Source organism: Nerophis ophidion, linkage group LG03 (genome assembly GCF_033978795.1).
Source record: "Nerophis ophidion isolate RoL-2023_Sa linkage group LG03, RoL_Noph_v1.0, whole genome shotgun sequence".
NCBI classification, from domain to species: domain Eukaryota; kingdom Metazoa; phylum Chordata; class Actinopteri; order Syngnathiformes; family Syngnathidae; genus Nerophis; species Nerophis ophidion.
The window spans coordinates 17,305,236-17,328,658 of NC_084613.1; the positions used below are offsets into that span (position 1 = coordinate 17,305,236).

At 37.8% G+C, this 23,423-nt stretch overlaps 1 protein-coding gene across 2 annotated transcripts in view; it reads right to left on the bottom strand.

Annotated features, from left to right (window-relative positions):
* lrrk2 (leucine-rich repeat kinase 2) overlaps window positions 1–23,423 on the bottom strand; it is a 129,416-nt gene that overhangs the window by 7,679 nt on the left and 98,314 nt on the right. Inside the window, exons 35-50 of one of the 2 annotated variants that reach the window (XM_061894436.1) lie at window positions 19,713–19,859; window positions 17,731–17,922; window positions 17,526–17,672; window positions 12,436–12,548; window positions 12,174–12,364; window positions 10,755–10,915; window positions 10,489–10,659; window positions 8,087–8,187; window positions 7,817–8,017; window positions 5,973–6,166; window positions 5,811–5,883; window positions 5,556–5,743; window positions 5,350–5,490; window positions 2,106–2,335; window positions 1,976–2,044; window positions 1,772–1,901 (exon numbers count right to left, since the gene is read on the bottom strand). In XM_061894436.1, the coding sequence (XP_061750420.1) occupies window positions 1,777–1,901; window positions 1,976–2,044; window positions 2,106–2,335; window positions 5,350–5,490; window positions 5,556–5,743; window positions 5,811–5,883; window positions 5,973–6,166; window positions 7,817–8,017; window positions 8,087–8,187; window positions 10,489–10,659; window positions 10,755–10,915; window positions 12,174–12,364; window positions 12,436–12,548; window positions 17,526–17,672; window positions 17,731–17,922; window positions 19,713–19,859 (2,444 nt within the window). In that variant the 3' untranslated portion in view covers window positions 1,772–1,776. Of the gene's footprint in view, window positions 1–1,771; window positions 1,902–1,975; window positions 2,045–2,105; window positions 2,336–5,349; window positions 5,491–5,555; window positions 5,744–5,810; window positions 5,884–5,972; window positions 6,167–7,816; window positions 8,018–8,086; window positions 8,188–10,488; window positions 10,660–10,754; window positions 10,916–12,173; window positions 12,365–12,435; window positions 12,549–17,525; window positions 17,673–17,730; window positions 17,923–19,712; window positions 19,860–23,423 lie in introns of those variants that run through there. The other variant, XR_009806050.1, reaches the window with a different exon arrangement.

Genomic DNA, 23,423 nt, shown 5'->3' on the forward strand with positions numbered 1-23,423 from the left:
ACTAGTTAGGGTGTGTGTATTGAAGGCAGCAGACTAGTTAGGGTGTGTGTATTAAAGTTAGCAGACTAGTTAGGGTGTGTGTATTGAAGGCAGCAGACTAGTTAGGGTGTGTGTATTGAAGGCAGCAGACTAGTTAGGGTGTGTGTATTAAAGGCAGCAGACTAGTTAGGGTGTGTGTATTGAAGGCAGCAGACTAGTTAGGGGGTGTGTATTGAAGGAAGCAGACTAGTTAGGGTGTGTGTATTGAAGGAAGCAGACTAGTTAGGTGTGTGTATTGAAGGCAGCAGACTAGTTAGGTGTGTGTATTGAAGGCAGCAGACTAGTTAGGTTGTGTGTATTAAAGGCAGCAGACTAGTTAGGTGTGTGTATTGAAGGCAGCAGACTAGTTAGGTGTGTGCATTAAAGGCAGCAGACTAGTTAGGGTGTGTGTATTGAAGGCAGCAGACTAGTTAGGTTGTGTGTATTAAAGGCAGCAGACTAGTTAGGTGTGTGTATTGAAGGCAGCAGACTAGTTAGGGTGTGTGTATTAAAGGCAGCAGACTAGTTAGGGTGTGTGTATTGAAGGCAGCAGACTAGTTAGGGTGTGTGTATTGAAGGCAGCAGACTAGTTAGGGTGTGTGTATTAAAGGCAGCAGACTAGTTAGGGTGTGTGTATTGAAGGCAGCAGACTAGTTAGGGTATGTGTATTGAAGGCAGCAGACTAGTTAGGGTGTGTGTATTAAAGGCAGCAGACTAGTTAGGGTGTGTGTATTAAAGGCAGCAGACTAGTTAGGGTGTGTGTATTGAAGGCAGCAGACTAGTTAGGGTGTGTGTATTGAAGGCAGCAGACTAGTTAGGGTGTGTGTATTAAAGGCAGCAGACTAGTTAGGGTGTGTGTATTGAAGGCAGGAGACTAGTTAGGGTGTGTGTATTGAAGGCAGCAGACTAGTTAGGGTGTGTGTATTGAAGGCAGCAGACTAGTTAGGGTGTGTGTATTAAAGGCAGCAGACTAGTTAGGGTGTGTGTATTGAAGGCAGCAGACTAGTTAGGGGGTGTGTATTGAAAGAAGCAGACTAGTTAGGGTGTGTGTATTGAAGGAAGCAGACTAGTTAGGTGTGTGTATTGAAGGCAGCAGACTAGCTAGGTTGTGTGTATTAAAGGCAGCAGACTAGTTAGGTGTGTGTATTGAAGGGAGCAGACTAGTTAGGTGTGTGTATTAAAGGCAGCAGACTAGTTAGGGTGTGTGTATTGAAGGCAGCAGACTAGTTAGGTTGTGTGTATTAAAGGCAACAGACTAGTTGGGTGTGTGTATTGAAGGCAGCAGACTAGTTAGGTGTGTGTATTGAAGGCAGCAGACTAGTTAGGTGTGTGTATTGAAGGCAGCAGACTAGTTAGGTTGTGTGTATTAAAGGCAGCAGACTAGTTGGGTGTGTGTATTGAATGCAGCAGACTTGTTAGGTGTGTGTATTGAAGGCAGCAGACTAGTTAGGTGTGTGTATTAAAGGCAGCAGACTAGTTGGGTGTGTGTATTGAAGGCAGCAGACTTGTTAGGTGTGTGTATTGAAGGCAGCAGACTTGTTAGGTGTGTGTATTGAAGGCAGCAGACTAGTTAGGTGTGTGTATTGAAGGCAGCAGACTAGTTGGGTGTGTGTATTGAAGGCAGCAGACTTGTTAGGTGTGTGTATTGAAGGCAGCAGACTTGTTAGGTGTGTGTATTGAAGGCAGCAGACTAGTTAGGTGTGTGTATTGAAGGCAACAGACTTGTTAAGTGTGTGTATTGAAGGCAGCAAACCTCTGTCAGTGGTTGTGTAGTAGTTGTGTCATTCTTGCAGAGATGTGTTGTCTTCTCTCGCAGTGTTTCTTCAGTTCCTTCACCTGGGAGGACAGCGTGCTGCTCCACACCATCAGCAGCGACTGGGCGTCTGGGTGAGCAAAACAAGTGCACCCTCATTGAGGCGGCTGCAGGGCGCTAACTCACGTCAACAACTAGCCTCACCATTCCCATTCCTGTCCTGTGGGACTCTTCTTCCCAGAACCAGGACCACGTCCTTCCAGTCCAGGGTTTCTGGCGAAGACACGTCAAGGTAAGACAGAAGGAAAGTGGGGAAAGGTGGTGGCGGACACACCTATGAGGGCCGAGGCCATGCAGCAGATGGAGTCACAGCGCGGCGTGATGACCTGCAGCGTCTGGTGCTTGGACAGATCCAGGATCAGCAGGTGTCCCCCTCTAGTGCCCACCCACAGCGATGCGGTGCCCTGCACCAGCAAGGACTTCACCCTGGCCCAGGGAGGACAACCTTCACGGGGGACGTCCCCCTCGCTGCCATGCCTCCTCCCTCCAGTGCTGGACTCATGTCTGCTTAGAGACACTCATGAACGTCACCAGGGGGACATGTGGACTGGTCAAAGTGATCAGAAATCAGAGCAGGACATCTCATCGCTTTTTTCTTCTTGACGTTTAGCAGTGACTGTTTTATGAGGGCGATTGTCCTCGCGGGCACATTTACTAGTCCAACACAAGAAATGTGAGGATGTTGTCAAATATGCTCTGAAATCAAAGAATAACTTTTAAATGCTATCTCAAGTTATTCATGTTTTTACGTTTAGCAGTGACTGTTGTGTAAAATTACATTTGGCATGAGGACATTTGTCCTAGTCGGGAAAATTTTGCTTCTCCAACACAAGAAATGTGAGAATAATGTCCAAGATGCTCTGAAATCAGAGCAGAACCTTTAAATGCTATGCAAATTTGTTTGTGTATTTTACGTTTAGCAGTGACTGTTGTGTAAAATTACATTTGGCATGAGGACATTTGTCCTCGTCGGGACAATTTTGCTTTTTCAACACAAGAAATGTGAGAATTTTGTCAAAGATGCTCTGAAATCAGAGCAGAACTTTTCGATTTTATCTCAAGTCACTCCTGTCTTATACGTTTAGCAGTGACTGTTGTGTAAAATTACATTTAGCATGAGGAAAGTTGTCCTCGTCGGGACAATTTTGCTTTTCCAAAACAAAAAAAATGTGAGAATGTTGTCAAAGATGCTCTGAAATCAGAGCAGAACTTTTAAATTCCATGCAAATTAATTTGTGTCTTAGTCTTGTAATGACTGTTGTGTTAAAATGACATTTAGTGTGAGGACATTTGTTTACTTGTCTCGCATAAGAAATGTGAGGAGGTTGTCAAGGATGCTTTGAAATCCGAGCATCCTGTCTTACGTTTAGCAGTGACTGTTGTGTTCAAATTACATTTAAAATGAGGGCGTTTGTCCTCCCAGTGTTACGTTTACTAGTCCAACATAAATGTGAGAATGCTCGCAAATATGTTCTGAAATCAGATCACAACTTTTAGATGCTATATAATTAATTTCTGTCTTCTACATCTTGCAGTAATTGTTTTGTGAAGACACTTTTTCTCGTGGGGAAAATTTTGCTTTTTCAACATAAGAAATGTGAGAATGTTGTCCAAGATGCTCTGAAATCAGAGCAGAACTTTTAAATGGTATGTAAATTAATGTGTGTCTTTTTAGTCTTGCAGTGATTGTAAAATGGCATTCAGCATGAGTCCTCCCGGGGACATGTTTACTAGTCCAACACAAGAATGTTTTTAGAGATGCTCTGAAATCAGAGCAGAACTTCTAAATACTATCTACGGTATTCCTGTTTTTACGTCTTGCAGTGACGGTTTTGTGAGGATGATTGGGAACATATTTGATTTTTCAACACAAGAAATGTGGGGATGTTGTCAAAGATGCTCTAAAATCAGAGCAGAACTTTTAAATGCTGTCTAAATTAATTTGTGTCTTCCTAGTCTTGCAGGGACTGTTGTGTACAACGATATTTAGCGTGAGGATATTTGTCCTCGTGGGGACATGTTTACTAGTCCAACACAAGAAATGTGAGAATGTTGTCAAATATGCTTTGAAATCAGAGTAGAACTTTTGTATGCCATATAATCAATTCCTGTCTTCTACATCTTGCAGTAACTGTTTTGTGAAGACATTTGTACTCGTGGGGACAATTTTGCTTTTCCAACACAAAAAATGTGAGGATGTTGTCAAAGATTCTCTGAAATCAGAGCAGAACTTTTAAATGCTATCTAAATTATTTTGTGTTTTTTTAGTCTTGAAGTGACTGTTGTGTAAAATGACATTTAGCGTGAGGACATTTGTCCACCCGGGGACATGTTTATTAGACCAACACAAGAATGATTTTAAAGATGCTCTGAAATCAGAGCTGAACTTCCAAATACTATCTACAATATTTCTGTCTTTAACGTCATGCAGTGATTGTTTTGTGAGGATGATTGTCCTCGTGGGAACATATTTGCTTTTCCAACACAAGAAATGTGAGGATGTTGTCAAAGATGCTCTGAAATCAGAGCATAACTTTTAAATGCTATGCAAATTAATTTGTGTATTTTAGTCTTGCAGTGACTGTCATATGACATTTAGCGTGAGGACATTTGTCCTCCCGGGTACATGTTTATTAGTCCAACACAAGAATGATTTTAAAGATGCTCTGAAATCGGAGCTGAACTTCCAAATACTATCTACAATATTTCTGTCTTTTACGTCTTGCAGTGACCGTTTTGTGAGGATGATTGTCCTCGTGGGAACATATTTACTTTTCCAATACAAGAAATGTGAGGATGTTGTCAAAGATGCTCTGAAATCAGACAAGAACTTTTAAATGCTATCTAAATTATTTTGTGGTTTTTTTCGTCTTGCAGTGACTGTTGTGTAAAATGACATTTAGTGTGAGGACCTTTGTCCATCCGGGGACATGTTTACTAATCCAAGACAAGAATATTTTTAGAGATGCTCTGAAATCAAAGCAGAACTTCCAAATACTATCTACAGTATTCCTGTCTTTCACGTCTTGCAGTGACTGTTTTGTGAGGCTGATTGTCCTTGTGGGAACATATTTGCTTTTCCAACACAAGAAATGTGGGGATGTTGTCAAAGATGCTCTGAAATCAGAGCAGAACTTTAAAATGCTATCAAAATTAATTTGTGTCTTTTTAGTCTTGCAGTGACTGTAAAATGACATTCAGCGTGAGGACATTTGTCCTCCCGGGGACATGTTTACTAATCCAATAATATTTTTAGAGCTGCTCTGAAATCAGAGCAGAACTTCCAAATACTATCTACAATATTTCTGTCTTTCACGTCTTGCAGTGACTGTTTTGAAACATTGTGAGTGTTTTGAAACATTGTGAGAAACATAATACCAATCCCAAAACCTTCCCAGAAAAAGTACTGGTTCGGGACGTGTGTGTCTTTTTCGAATAGAAGACGCTTTTAGGACAGAGTTGAATAAATGTCCATGAACTTTAGGAAGGACAAAATAGTTCTTGATAGAGTTGTGTACCTAATCATTTGTGCGCAGTCAATGCAGTCCACCATCCTCTCAGTCCTCTTGTCCCAGACCTCCACGGTGGCCATTCCAGCCTTGCTGAGGTAGAGGTATTTGTCCACCACCATGCGGGACACACTCGCCTTGCTCTGATGCCTGCACAGCACATATTGGTTGGACGAGACGGACATTCAAGACGGGTGGCGAGGATGTGGACCCACCGGAAGATGGACTCGGTTCTGGTGTCCAGGGTCTTGCCGACGTCGTAGTCGGCCGTGAAGGACATGATCTTGGTCCCGCAGGCGGCCCAAACGCACCTGCTGTCCAGGGAGTAGGTGGACTGTCCCAGGCACATGACGGGCGTGTTGACGCTGCCCAACGTCAAAACTTTGACCGGCTGTCCTTGGTCCTGTTGGAGGACAAAGACCACATTGGACTCTGGATGAAGAACTTCCTCTGGAGTTGCTCTTTCTCACCTTGAGTGCAGACTGGTCAAAAACTGAGAGCACGCCGTCTGCGGTCCCGACCAGAAGATAGTTCTGTCTTTGTCTGAGGACAACATGGACACAAAGACCATTTGGACCCAAGGACAACAAGACTGAAGCAGACCAGATTCTTGCTGTGTCAGGTGCACTTACAGGCGTGGGGGGTGCACATGGAAGTAGAGCGAGGTGACGGCGTCGCTGACACTCTGCAGGCAGTGCCACGACGTGGCGTCTTCGGCGTTCATCGCCACCAGCGAGCCCGACTGCGTGCCGGCCACCAGCCAATCACACGCCTCGCCGGGGATTCTGACGGTGACGAGACACAGGACGGGACTGTTGTCCACGTCCTTAGAAGAGGTACAGTCGTGCGTATGACTGTCTGTGACTTTGTCTTTTTGCAACATTACCATGCTAACAGTTAGGAAATCTTCTCCTGACTACTTAAGCTCTCCAGTCCCTTCACTCGGCGCCAGTAGATTTCCTGATGATTCACCCTTCCAGTCGTGTGCATCTCCTCTGCTTCTCGCTCCCCTGTGACTCAGTCCCAGCGTGTTAACTGTTACCCTCTCACACAATAAGTCTGCATCCTTCATTTAGTTTTGCTCAGACCTTTTTGGGTGTTCTTTTTGTTATTATTCTTATATATATTTTGCTCTGTGTTGGGGACCTAAGTCGTCGTGACAATGCAACTTTGTGGTGTACGGCGGCAAAATTGGCAAAAATATTAGCAAATGTCAAGTACCAATATTATTATACGGGAAAAAGGGTTGCAAAATTAGTTAAAAATAAGTTAGCATGTTAATGTTAGCGTGCTAACAGCATATATCATGTACCAAGTAATATGACTGGGAGAGAGGGTTGCAAAATGTGTTTTAAAAATGAAGTTAGCATGCTAATGTTGACATGCCAACAGCATATTTCATGTACCAAGGTATATGACCGGAAAAGTGGCGCAAAATTAGTTAAAAAAAAGTTAACATGCTAATGCTAGCATGCCAGATATGTAAAGTATCAAGATATGACTGGGGAAAAGGGTTGGAAAATTAGTAGGAAAAAGTTAGCTTGCTAATTATAGCATGCTAACAGCACATATCATGTACCAAGTTATAAAACTGGGGAAAAGGGTTGAAAAATGAGTTTTTAAAAAAGTTAGCATGCTAATGTTAGCATGAATACAGAACATGTCATGTACCAGGATATATGACTGGAGGGAAAAGAGTTGCAAAATTATTTTAAAAAATAGTTAGCATGGTAACAGTTATGCTAACAGCATGTGTCACATATCAAGTTTTATGACTAAGATACAGGGCTGCAAAATTAGGTAAATTGTGTAAAAATATATATTTTTTTAAAGTTAGCATGATAATGTTAGCATACTAACAGTTAGCAAATGTCATGCACCAGGTTATAGGACGTTGGGGGGAAAGGTTGCAAAATTAGTAAAAATTTTTAAAAAAGGTGGTATTCTCACAGTTAGCAAGTGTCACATACCAAGTTTTATGACTAAGGTGTAGGGCTGCAAAATTAGATTTAAAAAAGTGTAAAAATAGCTAAAATATAAATAAATAAAAAAGTTTGCATGATAATGTTTGCATGCTAACAGTTAGCATATGTCATGTACCAAGTTATATGACGTTTGGAGAAAAAGGTTACTAAATTAGTAAAAAGAAAAAAGTTAGCATTCTACAAGTTAGCATGTGTCACTAAGTTTTATAACTAAGGTGTAGGGCTGCAAAATTAGATTTAAAAAAGTGTAAAAATAGCTACAAAATAAATAAATAAAAAAGTTAGCATGATAATGTTAGCAAGCTAACAGTTAGCATTTGTCATGTACCAAGTTCTATAATGTTGGGGGGAAAAGGGTTGCAAAATTAGTTAAAAAAATAAAAATTTAAAAATAAGTTAAGCTAACATTTGGGTAAAAAGTGTAAAAATAGCTAAAAAGTTAGCATGATAATGTTAGCATGCTTGTCGAGTCTGCGTGTGTGCGTGGTTACCTGCGTGGTGACCGTGTTAGAGTCCAGGTCCACAGTGGTGACACAGCCCGTACTCTGGGTGCTGCTGCCCCCTCCCAGCCAGGCGGTCATGGCGTGACGGCCGAGAGTAGTCACGGTGAAGCACTCAGCGCTGACGGCAGTGGGAAGCAGCGTCTCCATCATCAGACACAACATGTCACCTGCAGCCAGCCTGTCAAACACCTGCCGGCACAGCAAACCCAAACATGGAACATCTTCAGCCTGCCAGCGAGTCATCTGCAGGCTCCAAACCTGGGCGGACGTCGGCCGGTCCTGAGGGTTTGGTCTCAAGCAGTCCTTCATCAGAGCCTGGAAGCTGGGCCAAGGAGAAGATCCGTAGTGTTTCACTGGATCTAATCGTCAAAGTCATTATCAGCTTTCACAATCAGTATCGGACTTTTTCCACAGAAAGCTAGCTTTTTTTTAAAAAGCTAATTTTGGAGGTATACGCCATATTTTGTGACTTGATACATGCTGTTAGCATGTTAGCATATTTTACAACACATTTTTCAGGAACACATCACAGAGTAACATTTTTTGCTACTTGATACATGCTAATGTTAGCATGCTATCATTTTTTCCAACACATTTTTTCAGGTACACATCACAGAAAAATATATTTTGCCACTTGAGACATGCTAATGTTAGCATGCTAGCATTTTTTCTAACCCATTTTTTAGTTACACATCAGAGAGTATGTGAATGTGAGTGTGAATGTTTGTCTATCTGTGTTGGCCCTGCGATGAGATGGCGACTTGTCCAGGGTGCACTCCGCCTTCCGCCCGATTGTAGCTGAGATAGGTGCCAGCGCCCCCCCGCGACCCCAAAAATGGAATAAGCGGTAGAAAAATGGATGGACATCAGAGAGCAATATATTTTACTACTTGATACATGCTAATGTTAGCATGCTAGCATTTTTTCCAAAACATTTTTCAGAGAGTATTATATTTTGGTACTTTACACATGTAACAGTTAACATTTTAGCCTGTTAACATTATCATGCTAGCTTTTTTTTAGCTAAATTACCTCAATGTCATATATTTTGGTATTTTAATAAAAGGTGTGGCACAATTATTAGCCTTTTTAATATTAGCATGCTAGCTGTTTTGCAAATTTTCGCACATATAAGGAAACCTCAGCGTCAAATATTATTTTACTTGGAAAATTATACCTGTTAGCCTGCTAGCATTTTTTTCAACACATTTTTCAGGTACACATCACAGAATAATATATTTTGCTACTTGAGACATGCTAATTTTAGCATGCTAGCATTTTTTATATCACATTTTTTCAGGTACACATCAGAGAGTAATATACTTTGCTACTTTATACATGCTAATGTTAGCATGCTAGCATGTTTTTCCAACACATTTTTCAGAGAGTATTATATTTTGGTACTTGACACATGTTACAGTTAACATTTTAGCACGTTAACATTATCATGCTAGCACTTTTTTATAGCTAAATTACCTCGATGTCATATATTTTGATATTTTAATAAAACGTGGGCGACAATTATTAGCCTTATTAATATTAGCATGCTAGCTGTTTTGCAAATTTCGCACATATAAGGACACCTCAGAGTCAAATATTTTGTTACTTGGAAAGTTATACCTGTAAGCATGCTAGCATTTTTTCAACACATTTTTCAGGTACACATCACAGAGTAATATATTTTGCTACTTGATACAAGCTATTGTTAGTTTGCTAGCATTTTTTCCAACACGTTTTTCAGATACATATCAGAGAGTATTATATTTTGGTACTTGACACATGTAACAGTTAACATTTTAGCTTTTTTTAGCAAAATTACCTCAATGTCATATATTTTGGTATTTTAATAATACGTGTGGCACAATCAATAGCCTTTTAATATTAGCATGCTAGCTGTTTTGCAAATTTTCGCACGTAAGAAAACCTCAGCGTCAAATATTTTGTTACTTGGAAAATGATACCTGTTAGCATGCTAGCATTTTTTCATCACATTTTTAAGGTATACATCACAAAGTATTATATTTTGGTATGTGACACATGAAACATTTAACGTTTTAGTATATTAACATTATCATGCTAGCTTTTTTTTTTAAGCTAAATTACCTCAATGTCATATGTTGGTATTTTAATAAAACGTGTGGCCCAATTATTAGCCTTTTAATTTTAGCATGCAAGCTGTTTTGCAAACTTTCGCACGTATAAGGAAACCTCAGCGTCAAATATTTTGTTACTTGGAAAACGATACCTGTTAGCATGCTAACTTTTTTGTCTCTAATTTTGTAGGTGTATTATATTTTTGTACGTGATGCATGCTAATGTATTTCAAACACATTTCCGGGGGCACGCCTCAAAGTAATATATTTTGGTACTTTACGCATTTTACAGTTAGCATTTTAGCATGCTAATATTAGCATGCTAGCTTTTTAAGCTAATTTACCAAGTATACACGCCTGACTGTTACACATTTTGGTATTTCACTAGCTATAAGCATGCCAATGTTAGCATGTTAGCATAGTACAGTAAATATGCTAGCTTTTTAACCTAATTTTGCTCATATTTTCTGTTGCTTGACGCTATCTGGCCAGCGTGCTAACTGTTGGCGTTTCAGTTCACGAAAAATGTCTACCAAAATGGTGTTTTCTAGCTCTTTAGCGCTTCACCTGGTAGTTTTCCTTGCACGGCCACCTCGTCGAACTCGCTGGGGAACTTCATGCCGTCCGAGATTCGCTCGCCGCCGGTCAGCAGGTCGTAGAGAAGAAGTCCAAAGGAGAAGACGTCGGCTTGCTGGTTGTAGGTCACGTTACCTCTGGCCACCTCTGGTGCTCGGAAACCTGCACCGGCAGCAAGAACGTGGAATTGTATGAAAGGCGGAGCTTCCATGAGGTGATTTGCGCTCACTATGGCGCTAATATAAGTTCCGCTTCACCTGGCGTGCCCTCAGAACTGCGGACCCCCATGCCGCAGCAGTACTGAGCGATACCGTAGTCGGTGATCTTGGCGACGACTTCGGAGTCGGCCTTCAGGTTGAAGAGGAGAACGTTGTGAGGCTTCAGGTCGCGGTAGATGATCATGGCCGAGTGAAGGTACCTGGTTGACGAGAGTCTTTTTAGAGCAGGGGTCACCAACCTTTTTGGAACCAAGAGCTACTTCTTAGGTACTGATTAATGCAAAGGGCTACCAATTTAATATACACTTAAATAAATAGCCAGAAATAGCCAATTTGCTCAATTTACCTTTAATAAATAAATCTATATATATATAAAAAATTTGTATTTCTGTCTGTCATTCCGTCGTACATTTTTTTTCCTTTTACGGAAGGTTCTTTGTAGAGAATAAATGATGAAAAAAACATTTAATTGAACGGTTTAAAAGAGGAGAAAACACAAAAAAAATCAAAATAACATTTTGAAACATAGTTTATCTTCAATTTCGACTCTTTAAAATTCAAAATTCGACTGAAAAAATTTATTAAAAATCTAGCTAATTCGAATCTTTTTGAAAAAAATAAAATAATATATGGAACATCATTAGTAATTTTTCCTGATTAAAATTAATTTTAGAATTTTGATGACATGTTTTAAATAGGTTAAAATCCAATCTGCAATAACAACAACAAATTGGACCAAGCTATATTTCTAACAAAGACAAATCATTATTTCTTGTAGATTTTCCAGAATAAAACATTGAAAAGAAATTCAAAAGATTTTGATATAAGATTTAAATTTGGTTCTACAGATTTTCTAGATTTGCCAGAATAATTTTTTTGAATTTTAATCATAATAAGTTTGAAGAAATATTTGACAAATATTCTTCGTCGAAAAAACAGAAGCTAAAATGAAGAATTAAATGAAAATGTATTTATTATTCTTTACAATAAATAAAAAAATACTTGAACATTGATTTCAAATGTCAGGAAAGAAGAGGAAGGAATTTAAAAGGTAAAAAGGTATATGTGTTCAAAAATCCTAAAATCATTTTTAAGGTTGTATTTTTTCTCTAAAATTGTCTTTCTTAAAGTTATAAGAAGCAAAGTAATAAAATAAATGAATTTTTTTAAACAAGTGAAGACCAAGTCTTTAAAATATTTTTGGGGATTTTCAAATTTTATTTGAGTTTTTTCTGTCTTAGAATTAAAAGTGTCGAACAAAGCGAGGTAGCTTGCTGGTAAATAAAAAAAATAAAACAAATAGAGGCAGCTCACTGATAAGTGCTGCTATTTGAGCTATTTTTAGAACAGGCCAGCGGGCTACTCATCTGGTCCTTACGGGCTACCTGGTGCCCGCGGGCACCGCGTTGGTGACCCCTGTTTTAGAGCCTTGACCGGACCCGGGGTCGCGCCGCGTACCTGAGGCCGTCGGCCACGTGCAGGGCGATCCTGTGCCGCAGCTTCCTGTTCAGGCTGCCCTGCCTCTGCTGGAAGAGCGAGTCCAGGGAGCCGCGCATGGCCAGCTCCATCACCAGGACGTGCGGCGCCACGCCGGCCGCCAGCAAGCCCACCAGGCTGGGGTGGCGCAGGCGACCCAGAACCGCCAGCTCCTGGAAGGAGTGGAGGGGCGTGGCGCGTGTGAGACGTCACGGCGTCTGCCACGTGGTGTTGTAGTGTTTACCTGTCTGAGGAGCCGGTAGATGTGAAGTTCAGACGCGTGCTTGTTGAATAACTTGACAGCCACGTCCTCGTTCTTGTAGATTCCTCGGTACACCGTCCCGAAGCCGCCATCGCCTGTTGGTGCAAACGCCCTTATTTGGTCTTGTTTTCTAGAACGTGCATCAGCGAGGCACAACTGGACTAGGTCACACTCACCAAATACAGTTTTTGGTCCAGCATGCACGCTGTAAAATGTCATCTTTGGGTGTTTTTACCGTCAAATCCAAAGATTTTACTGTGAATGGAATAATAGTACCACTTTTATTCTTTACAGCACTGTAAATATAAGTCAGATTTGAACAAAATCAGTGAAAATCAGCGACCAAGCTGGCATTTCAGTAGCGTAAAGATAACAGTGGTAGCGATTTTACATTCATAGCAATTTTTTTTTAAATCAAAAAGTCTATTTTTTTTTTACTGTAAAATCTGCTAATCTTATTAATAGGGTTGTAGAAAAAAAGTCACATTTGAATAAAATCAGTAGAAAATCAGTAGAAAATCCGTAGAAAATCAGCGACCAAGCTGGCATTTAAGTAGCGTAAAAATAACAGTGGTACCAATTTTACATTCAAAACAATTTTTTTTTTTAAACAAAAAGTCTATTTTTTTATTGTAAAATCCCCAATTTTATTAACAGGGTTGTAGAAAAAAAGTCAGATTTGAATAAAATCAGTAGAAAATCAGCGACCAAGCTGGCATTTAAGTAGCGTAAAAATAACAATGGTGCCGATTTTACATTTATAGTCATTTTTTTAAATCAAAATCCATTTTTTTATTTTAAAATCTACCAATCTTATTAACATGGTGTTAGAAAAAAGTCAGATTTGAATAAAATCAGTAGAAAATCAGTAAAAAATCAGCGACCAAGCTGGCATTTAATTAACGTAAAAATAACAGTGGTACAGATTTTACATTCGTAGTAATTTTTTTTTTAATCAAAAAGTCTATTTTTTTACTTTAGAATCTGCCAATCTTATTAATAGGTTGTAGAAAAAAAGTCAGATTTGAAGAAAATCAGTAGAAATCAGTAGAACATCAGCAAACAAGCTAGCATTTAAGTAGCGTAAAAACAAGTGGTACCGATTTTACATTCATAGCAATTTTTTATAAATCAAAAAGTCTAGGTTTTTTTACTGCAAAATCTACCAATGTTATTAACAGCGTTGTACAAAAAAAGTCGGATTTGAATAAAATCAGTAGAAAATCAGTAGAGAATCAGCAACCAAGCTGGCATTTAGGTAGCGTAAAAATAACAGTGATTTTACAATTCTTAGTAATTTTTTTAAATCAAAAAGTATATTTTTTTTACCGTAAAATCTACCAATCTTATTGACAGGGTTTTAGAAAAATAGTCAGATTTGAGTAATATCAGTAGAAAATCAGTGACCAAGCTATCATTTAAGTAGCGTAAAAATAACAGTGGTAAAAAAGTTTTTTATCAAAAGGTCTATTTTTTTACTGTAAAATCTGCCAATCTTGTTACAGGGTTGTAGAAAAAAGTCGGATTTGAAGAAAATCAGTAGAAAATCAGCGACCAAGCTGGCATTTAAGTAGCGTAAAAATAACAGTGGTACAGATTTTACAGTTAAAGTAACTTTTTCAAATCAAAAAGTCTAGTTTTTTTTACTGTAAAATCTGCCTATCATATGAACAGGGTTGTAGAAAAAAGTCAGATTTTAATAAAATCAGTAGAAAATCAGAAAATCAGCGACCAAGCTGGCATTTAAGTAGCATAAAAATAACAGTGGTACTGATTTTACATTCGTAATATTTTTCTTTAAATCAAAAAGTGCACTTTTTTATTTTACAATCTACCAGTCGTATTAACAGGGTTTTATAAAAAAAAGTCAGATTTGATTAAAATCAGTACAAAATCAGGAGAAAATCAGCGACCGAGCTGGCATTTAAGTAGTGTAAAAATAACAGTGGTACCGATTTTACATTCATAGTAATTTTTTTTCTTTTAATCAAAAAGTCTATTTTTTTACTGTAAAATCTGCCAATCTTATTAACAGGGTTGTAGAAAAAAATTCAGATTTGAATAAAACCAGTAGAAAAGCAGTAGAAAATCAGCGACCAAGCTGGCATTTAAGTAGCGTAAAAATAACATAAGTACCGATATTACATTCATAGTAATTTATTTATAATCAAAAAGTCAATTCTTTTAATTGTAAAATCTACCAATTTTATTAACAGGGCTGTAGAAAAAAGGCAGATTTTACAGTAAAAAAACTGGTAGCTCAGTTGACAGAATTTCACTGTAAAATCTACCGTTTATACACAAACTATTGTAAATTGAAAATCAGTATGTGAAGGTTGCCCTCCTGTGGGTTCTTCTGACCACAGAGATCCTCTCGTGAACCCGGTAGTTTGGTGTAACAATGTTTTTATTGTGCTCACACGCGCCAGGTCCGCACTCTTTTCAGCAACTTTTCAGTCTTACGGCTGCTCTTCCTCTTGCGACGTGGTCTCGCGCGAATGTGCGGCTCGTCCGGCTCAAACTCCAACTCCAACTAATGTGTCTCGGTCCGCCTGCTGCTAATAAGCATGGCAGGTGATTGGATGATCAGTCCCAGCTGGATAATCTAATCACCTGCCAGCTGTGCTTCGAGGCTGGTCCTTCCCCGCTAAGCGGCAGGCCCGCAGACCACGCCCCCCTCCACACAGTTCTACTTTTATTTTTATAGCAACTATTTTAAAAAAAAGTCAATAGATTTAACGGTAAAAAAAAAAAAAGGCAGCTCAGTCGCTATAATTTTTTGCCCAAATTTTGAAGTAAAATTTTTTTTTACCATAAAAGCGACTGATTTCTTTTTACAATGCTGCATAACAGTCAGTAGTTTTTACAGTACAAAAACCAACTGGTAGCTCAGTTGGCATAATTTAACTGTAAAATCTACCATTTATACACAAATTACTGTATATTAAATATCAGTTCTACTTTTATTTTTATAGCAACTATTAAAAAAAAGTCAATAGGTGTAACGGTAAACAAAAATGGCAGCTCAGTACAAATGTACATTAGATTTTACACCAAATTACTGTAAATTTTAAAAATTTGGCACCACTGTATATTTTACAATAAAATTATTGCCAGTTTTTTTTAACTACTTTTTTTTAACAGGGCTGTGAAACAAATAGTTTTTTTTACACAAATTACTGTAATTTGTACTTATTTATTTTTCACAGTTTTGTAAAAAACAATTTGTAGATTTTACATGAAAAATGGCACGTCAGTCGGCAGAATTTAATCATAAAATGTACATTAAAATTGACACCAAATAAGTGTTAATTAAAAATTTGGCACCGCTGTAAATTTTACAGTAAAATACTTGCAACTGAGCCGCCAGTTTTTTTTAACATTACTTTTTTTCATAGCGCTATAAAACAATTCTATCGATTGTACGGTAAACTAGCAGCCCAGTCGCTAGAATTTTACCATAAAATTCATGTTTTTTTACACAAATTACAGTAGTTTGCTACTACTGACTTTTTAAAAACGTTACTATTGTTGCTTTTACGGTAAAATTCTGGCGACTAAGCCGCCTTTTTTTTTTGGTCATTTTTAAAGTGCAGTCCTGTAGATAGAAAAACTCTAACACTATGATTTTTTTCAGTAAAATTCCAGCAATTCAGCTACCAATTTTTTTACAGTAAAATCTAATGACTTTTTTCTTTTTATACAGTTTTTTAAAAACTAATTATACATTTTACAAATAAAAATGCCACTTCTGTCGGCAGAATTATATAAAAAAATGTACATTAGATTTTACACCAAATTATTGTAGATTGAAAATTTGATACCACTGTACATTTTAGAGGAAAATGTTGGAGACTGAGCCACAAGTTTTTATCTCTGGCTGTTTTTTTCTATGAAACTCATTTTAACATGTTACATGCTGCTTTTTTATTGATTAATAAATGGTTTTAATAATGTTTTTATGAAAGGGGAGGGGTGGACGAATGCTGTTCCACTATAAAAAAAAAAAAACATTTGAAAAAATTCTGTGGATGCTCCATAATGCGAGGAATAAAACCAATTCAAAAATGAATATTTTGCATTTAAAAAAAGCCACAAATTCTCGTGACTGAGCCGCCATTATTTATTGTAAAATTTTTAGTAATTTTTAAAATGCATTCCTGTAAATAGAAAAACTCTACCTCTTTGATTTTTACAGTAAAATTCCGTCAACTAAGCTGACATTTTTTTTTGCGTAAAATCTAATCTTTTTTTTTGTAAAAACTAATTGTAAATTTGACAAATAAAAAATATATTTTACACCAAATTAGTGTAAATTGAAAATTTGGTAGCACTGTAAATTTTACATTAAAATTCTGGCGACTGAGCCGCCCAGTTTTTGGAGTAAAATCGAATCACTTTTTATTTTTTACAGTTTTTTAAAAACTAATTGTAAAATTGACAAATAAAAATGTTGCTTCAGTCTGCAGGATTTGATCAAAAAATGTACATTAGATTTGACACCAAATTAGTGTAAATTGAAAAATTGGTAGCACTGTAAATTTTACAGTTAAATTCTGGCGACTGAGCCGCCAAGTTTTTGGAGTGAAATCTGATCACTTTTATTATTTTTTACAATTTTGTAAAAACAAATTGTAAATTTGACAAATAAAAATGTCACTTCAGTCTGCAGAATTTGATTAAAAAAATGCACATTACACAAAATTAGTGTAAATTGAAAATTTGGTACCACTGTACATTTTACAGTAAAGTTTTTATCTATGGCTGTTTTTTTTTCTATGGTACTCATTTTAATAAGTTTTTTTTTTTTTAAATGAATTAATAAATAGTTTTGATATTGTTTTTTAAAAAGGAATGAGTGGACGGGTGCTGTGAAAAAGGTTCAAATATAAAAAAAATTAAACAATTGTGAAAAAAATCTGTGAATGCGCCATAATGCGAGGAATAAAATCAATTTGAAAAATAATATTTTGCAGTAAAAAGAAGTCAGAAATTGTAGCGACTGAGCTGTCAGTTTTTTAACGTAGAAATCTCATGGCGTGTTGAGCAGTGCACTTCATGCAGCGACTCACCCAGGAGGTTTGCTTTGGAGAGGTCCACCTGCAGCTCGTCAGGGTCCAGGATGCTTCCAGGCGGCTGGTCGCTGAGCACCAGGTCCGGAGCGACCTGAGAGACGGGAATGGTGCAGCGAGGATCCTCCGGGTTGACCAGCAGGAGATCTGGCGGATGGAGAGGTGTGTCAGCGTGCACGGCGACACCTGCTGTGGCGGGCCACACCTTGGTCGGCGCAGGTGAGAAGATCCTCCAGCAGCATCTTGCTCCACTCCTGGTCGTCGTCAAAGCTGTAGAGAGCCCATTTCTTCAGGAGAGCTTCTCCGCTGCCGTGCACGTCGGTGCTCAGCAGCCCCGGGAACCACTCCTCCAGCAGGGAGTCCACCTGGTCCACCACCTGACCCAGCAGGACCTGTCCTATAGGGGGAGACAAGGCTCGCATGGCAGCTGGGGGTGTCCAGATTCAAACCTCTTCTGACACGGTCATCATGTCAAAATGTCTATTGCAAATGTGAATATGAATGATTAAAGTGTACACAATTAAATAAAAAAAATATGAATATAATGATGAAAAAATGTACAGAAAATGTGATTATACAGATGACATAATGCAAAAAAAATTGTTTTTAAAATACAAAAATGTTCAATAATGATAAAAAAAATAAGGCAAGTTTTTTTTATGTGAATATAATAATAAAAAATGTTTATACAGTATGACGAATGTAAAAAGTATAGAAAATGTAAATAATGATAAATATGAATATAAGACAAGGATTGTTTTAATGTCAATATAATACAAGTGTCTATACATATGATAATAATAAAAAATGTATTTGCAGTAGTAGTTTGAAAATGTATAGCAAATGTAAATAATGAAAAACAAAAACACAATTTAAGATTTTTTTCAAATGTGAATAAAACATGTTATATTACCATTTTGTGAAAATAATGATGAATGTATGCACAGTATGACATAATGTAAAATATATATGTAAAAAGTATAGACGGGTAAATCCATAATCATAACAAATAAATATACTGAATGGATGTTTAAAAAATGTGAATACAATTATGTATATACTGTACAGTATGACAAATAATTGAAAAAAAATATATAGAACATGTCAATTAATGATATTTATAAAAAAATATATATTTACAGTAGTTGTAAAAATGTATAGAGTTTTTAAATGATGAAAAACAAAAAAGAATATGTTGTTTTTTTTGTAGATAATGATTAAAAAAATATACTACCAGCATGACAAATAATGTGAATATAACGATGAAAAATGTATGTAAAGTGTGGTATACAATAAAAAAAAAGTAAAAACTATCAAAATACAAATAATAATGATACAAAAATATATACTATAAAACGTGAATATAATGATTACAAATGTGAAATGTACATAATAATAATGAAAACAAACAATTTGAAAATCAATGATAGTTATTTCAAACATGTATACATACAATAGTCGTGTAAAAACGGTTAAAAAATGTATAGAAAATGTGAATTATGAAAAACAAAAATTTAATATGGATTTTTTTCAATGTGGGTAATGCTATGAAAATTATATTACCAGCATGACAAATATGAATATACTTATTTTTTAAAAATATGATAAAAGTATAGACATTTAAATAGTAATGGAATATTATTTCATGTCTATTAAAGGAATATTATTTAATGTCGACTAATGGAATATTATTTCATGTCTAGTAATTAAATATTTTTAATGTATAGTAATGGAATATCATTTAATGTTGAGTAATAGAATATTATTTAATGTCTAGTAATCGAATATTATTTCATGTCTACTAATTAAATATTATTTCATGTCTACAAACGTTTGTAACACAGTGGTGAACATGCCCTTTCCCAGCTACTTAGGAACGTGTTGCAGCCATGAAATTCTAAGTTAATTATTATTTGCATTAAAAAAAAAGCTTATGAGTTTGAAAATCAAATATCTTGTCTTTGTAGTGCATTCTATTGAATATGGGTTGAAAAGGATTTGCAAATCATTGTATTCCGTTTATGTTTACATATAACACAACTTTCAAACTCATATGGAAACGGGGTTTGAAGTAATGGAATATAATGTAATTTCTGGTAATGGAATATTATTTCATGTCTAGTAATGGATTATTATTTCCTGTCAGTATTTTCCCATGTTTGTGGGTGAAGAAGTGATCATCTTTACCTTTGCGTGAGGAGGGCACAGTGATCCTGACCACGCTGGAGGAGTCCTTCTGCTGGGCCCAAGACTCCACCAGGCAGTACGCCTCAGGTGACCAGCTCAGGTACACACCTTGACTCCAGCACAACCTTTCAGGCTGTGAAGGCTTTTCTGTCCAGCGCACACAAACCACGTGATCAGATCAGGACCAGAGTCAGATTTATTGGCCAGCTAGGTTGAACACAAATGAACTTGGTGGACTTTGTTCAATGGAAACAATAAATACTCACAATTAAATAAAAAGGTAAACAAGTGCTTAAATAGTTCATATGTGCAAGGTGAATAGAGCAAAGGGATGACGAAGTGAGCATGAGTTTGTACATACTCTGAATTCCAGACATTTTCTACATTTTTTATAAAACGTTGCGGCTATTTTTATGGATTTTACAGCCACAAAGCAAATATTATTAATTAAACATACGGAAAGACGCTTAAATGGACGAGTTCTCTCACTCCGGGTTTCAGAATAATTGTATCTAAGTTATCACAAAAGTTTGTGTTGCCATGAGTTCCCAGCAAGAGGACAAAAGCTGTCTTTGATCCTACCAAGCAGAAGGCTTGTAAAACTCCACTGTGTAGGATGGGAAGCAACATGAAGGTGGTCTGTTCCTTTGATGTATTGTAAGCCACAGAAAGATTTTGTCTTGACCCGAGATCTACAAAGCAGAGGGAAAGCAGGACCTGCCAAGCTCCAGGCACCTCTTCTCTGAACTGTTTTACAACCTTTTCTTTGAACCAACCTTTTCTTTGAACTGTTATGTGACAAGGGTGATGGCTGTTTAGGACCCCCACCCTTAGAAACAGCTGTTGCCATGTAATCAGGGAAAGTCCAAATAAAAGAGGAGGTGTACAATCTTTTGTTAGAGCGTGGTGAGACACTGTACAAGGGTACAGGTGTACGCGCTCTCCTCATTGAGCCAAATTGAATTCTGTCTCTGTTTGATTCCTGGCTTCTTGTCTTGTTTAATAAATGTTATCAGTGTTTGAACCTGACAGCGGGTGCTGCTGGATGAATGCGAATTCCTGCTGTTTACAGCTTTGAACCGGAAGTAAAAGTGCTGTTTGGTCTTCCAAACCTTACATAGCGTTCCTACTTGTGTGGATTCTTCATTCATGCCCCCAAGCAACATTTGTAAGTTTTACAATATAACTAAAACACTTCTTACATCCTAGACCAGGGGTAGGGAACCTATGGCTCTCAAGCCAGATGTGATTCTTTTAGATAAATCTTAGCTGACGTTGCTTAACACGATAAGTAATTAATAATTCCGCTGGTAATCACAGTGATAAAAATAACATTCAAAATATAAAACATTTACATGCATTTTAATCCATTCATCCGTTTCTATCACATTAATGGTCAAAAGTATTTTATTCATTATTGGTTACCTTCAGAATAACAATGTTATTAAAAAGAATAAGAGATGCACGCATTAAGATGTTGTGATCAGGGACAGTCCAAATAAAAGAGGAGGCGTAGAATTCTCTTGTCAGAGCGTGGGACAACACCGTACAAGGGTACAGGTCTATGCGTTTCTCCTCATTGAGCTCAAATGAATCCAGTCTCTGTTTAATTCCTTGCTTCTTGTCTGGTTAATAGAGGTCATCAGTGTTTGAACATGACAGTTGTATTCAGTGTTTAAAATATTATATGGCTCTCACGGAAATACATTTTAAAATATTTGGCTTTCATGGCTCTCTCAGCCAAAAAGGTTCCCGACCCCTGCCCTACACCGTCCCATGTGTGATGTCAAAATGAGCAGTTTCATGCATTTTTGTACATGCTATCATAATTAAATTGAATTGAAGAATTTATTTCAAACCTGCACAGTCCAACAAGACATTTTGTTTACATCTTGGCAGAGACATCTGTGCAAGGCTTGAAAAGGGGTTGGATGAAGCAGATGCGGCTTATTAGTGATTCCCAAAGCCCAAAAAAAGTCTGCGGGCTATAGAGTATTTTCCGTTCGGGCTCCAGTACTCTGGAATGCCCTCCCGGTAACAGTTCGCGATGCCACCTCAGTAGAAGCATTTAAGTCTCACCTTAAAACTCATTTGTATAGCCTTTAAATAGACTCCCTTTTTAGACCAGTTGATCTGCCGTTTCTTTTCTTTTTCTTCTATGTCCCACTCTCCCGTGTGGAGGGGGTCCGGTCCGATCCGGTGGCCATGTACTGCTCGCCTGTGTATCGGCTGGGGACATCTCTGCGCTGCTGGTCCGCCTACGCTTGGGATGGTTTCCTGCTGGCTCCGCTGTGAACGGGACTCTCGCTGCTGTGTCGTGGATCCTCTTTGGACTGGACTCTCGCGACTGTGTTGTATCCATTGTGGATTGAACTTTCACAGTATCATGTTAGATCCGCTCGACATCCATTGCTTTCCTCCTCTCCAAGGTTCTCATAGTCATCATTGTCACCGACGTCCCACTGGGTCATTATTGTCACCAATGTCCCACTGGGTGTGAGTTTTCCTTGCCCTTATGTGGGCCTACCGAGGATGTCGTGGTGGTTTGTGCAGCCCTTTGAGACACTAGTGATTTAGGGCTATATAAGTAAACATTGATTGATTGATTGATGCTTATAATATCACAACCCCTCTCACTCATTTCGCATTTAACATAAACAATATACAAACCCCGTTTCTATATGAGTTGGGAAATTGTGTTAGATGTGAATATAAACGGAATACAATGATTTGCAAATCATTTTCAACCCATATTCAGTTATATGCACTACAAAGAGAACATATTTGATGTTCAAACTCATAAACTTTTTTTTTTGTTGCAAATAATAATTAACTTAAAATTTCATGGCTGCAACACGTGCCAAAGTAGTTGGGAAAGGGCATGTTCACCACTGTGTTACATCACCTTGTCTTTTAACAACACTCAATAAACGTTTGGGAACTGAGAAAACTAATTGTTGAAGCTTTGAAAGTGGAATTCTTTCCCATTCTTGTTTTATGTAGAGCTTCAGTCGTTCAACAGTCCGGGGTCTCCGCTGTCCTATTTTCCGCTTCATAATGCGCCACACATTTTCGATGAGAGACAGGTCTGGACTGCAGGATGGCTAGGAAAGTACCCACACTCTTTTTTTTACAAAGCCTCGCTGTTGTAACACTTGTCTTGCTGAAATAAGCAGGGGCGTCCATGATAATGTTGCTTGGATGACAACATATGTTGCTCCAAAATCTGTATGGACCTTTTAGCATTAATGGTGCCTTCACAGATGTCTAAGTTAGCCATGCCTTGGGCACTAATACACCCCCATACCATCACAGATGGTGGCTTTTGAAATTTGCGCCTATAACAATCCGAATGGTTATTTACCTCTTTGTTCTGGAGGACACCACGTCCTCTGTTTCCAAATATAATTTGAAATGTGGACTCGTCAGACCACAGAACACTTTTCCACTTTGCATCAGTCCATCTTAGGTTAGCTCGGGCCCAGCTAAGTCAGTGGCGTTTCAGGATGTTGTTGATAAATGGGTTTGGCTATGCAAAGTAGAGTTTTAACTTGCACTTACAGATGTAGCGACCAACTGTAGTTACTGACAGTGGTTTTATGAAGTGTTCCTGAGCCCATGTGGGAATATCCTTTACACACTGATGTCGGTTTTTGATGCAGTACTGCCTGAGGGATCCAAGGTCCGTAATATCATCGCTCACGTGCAGTG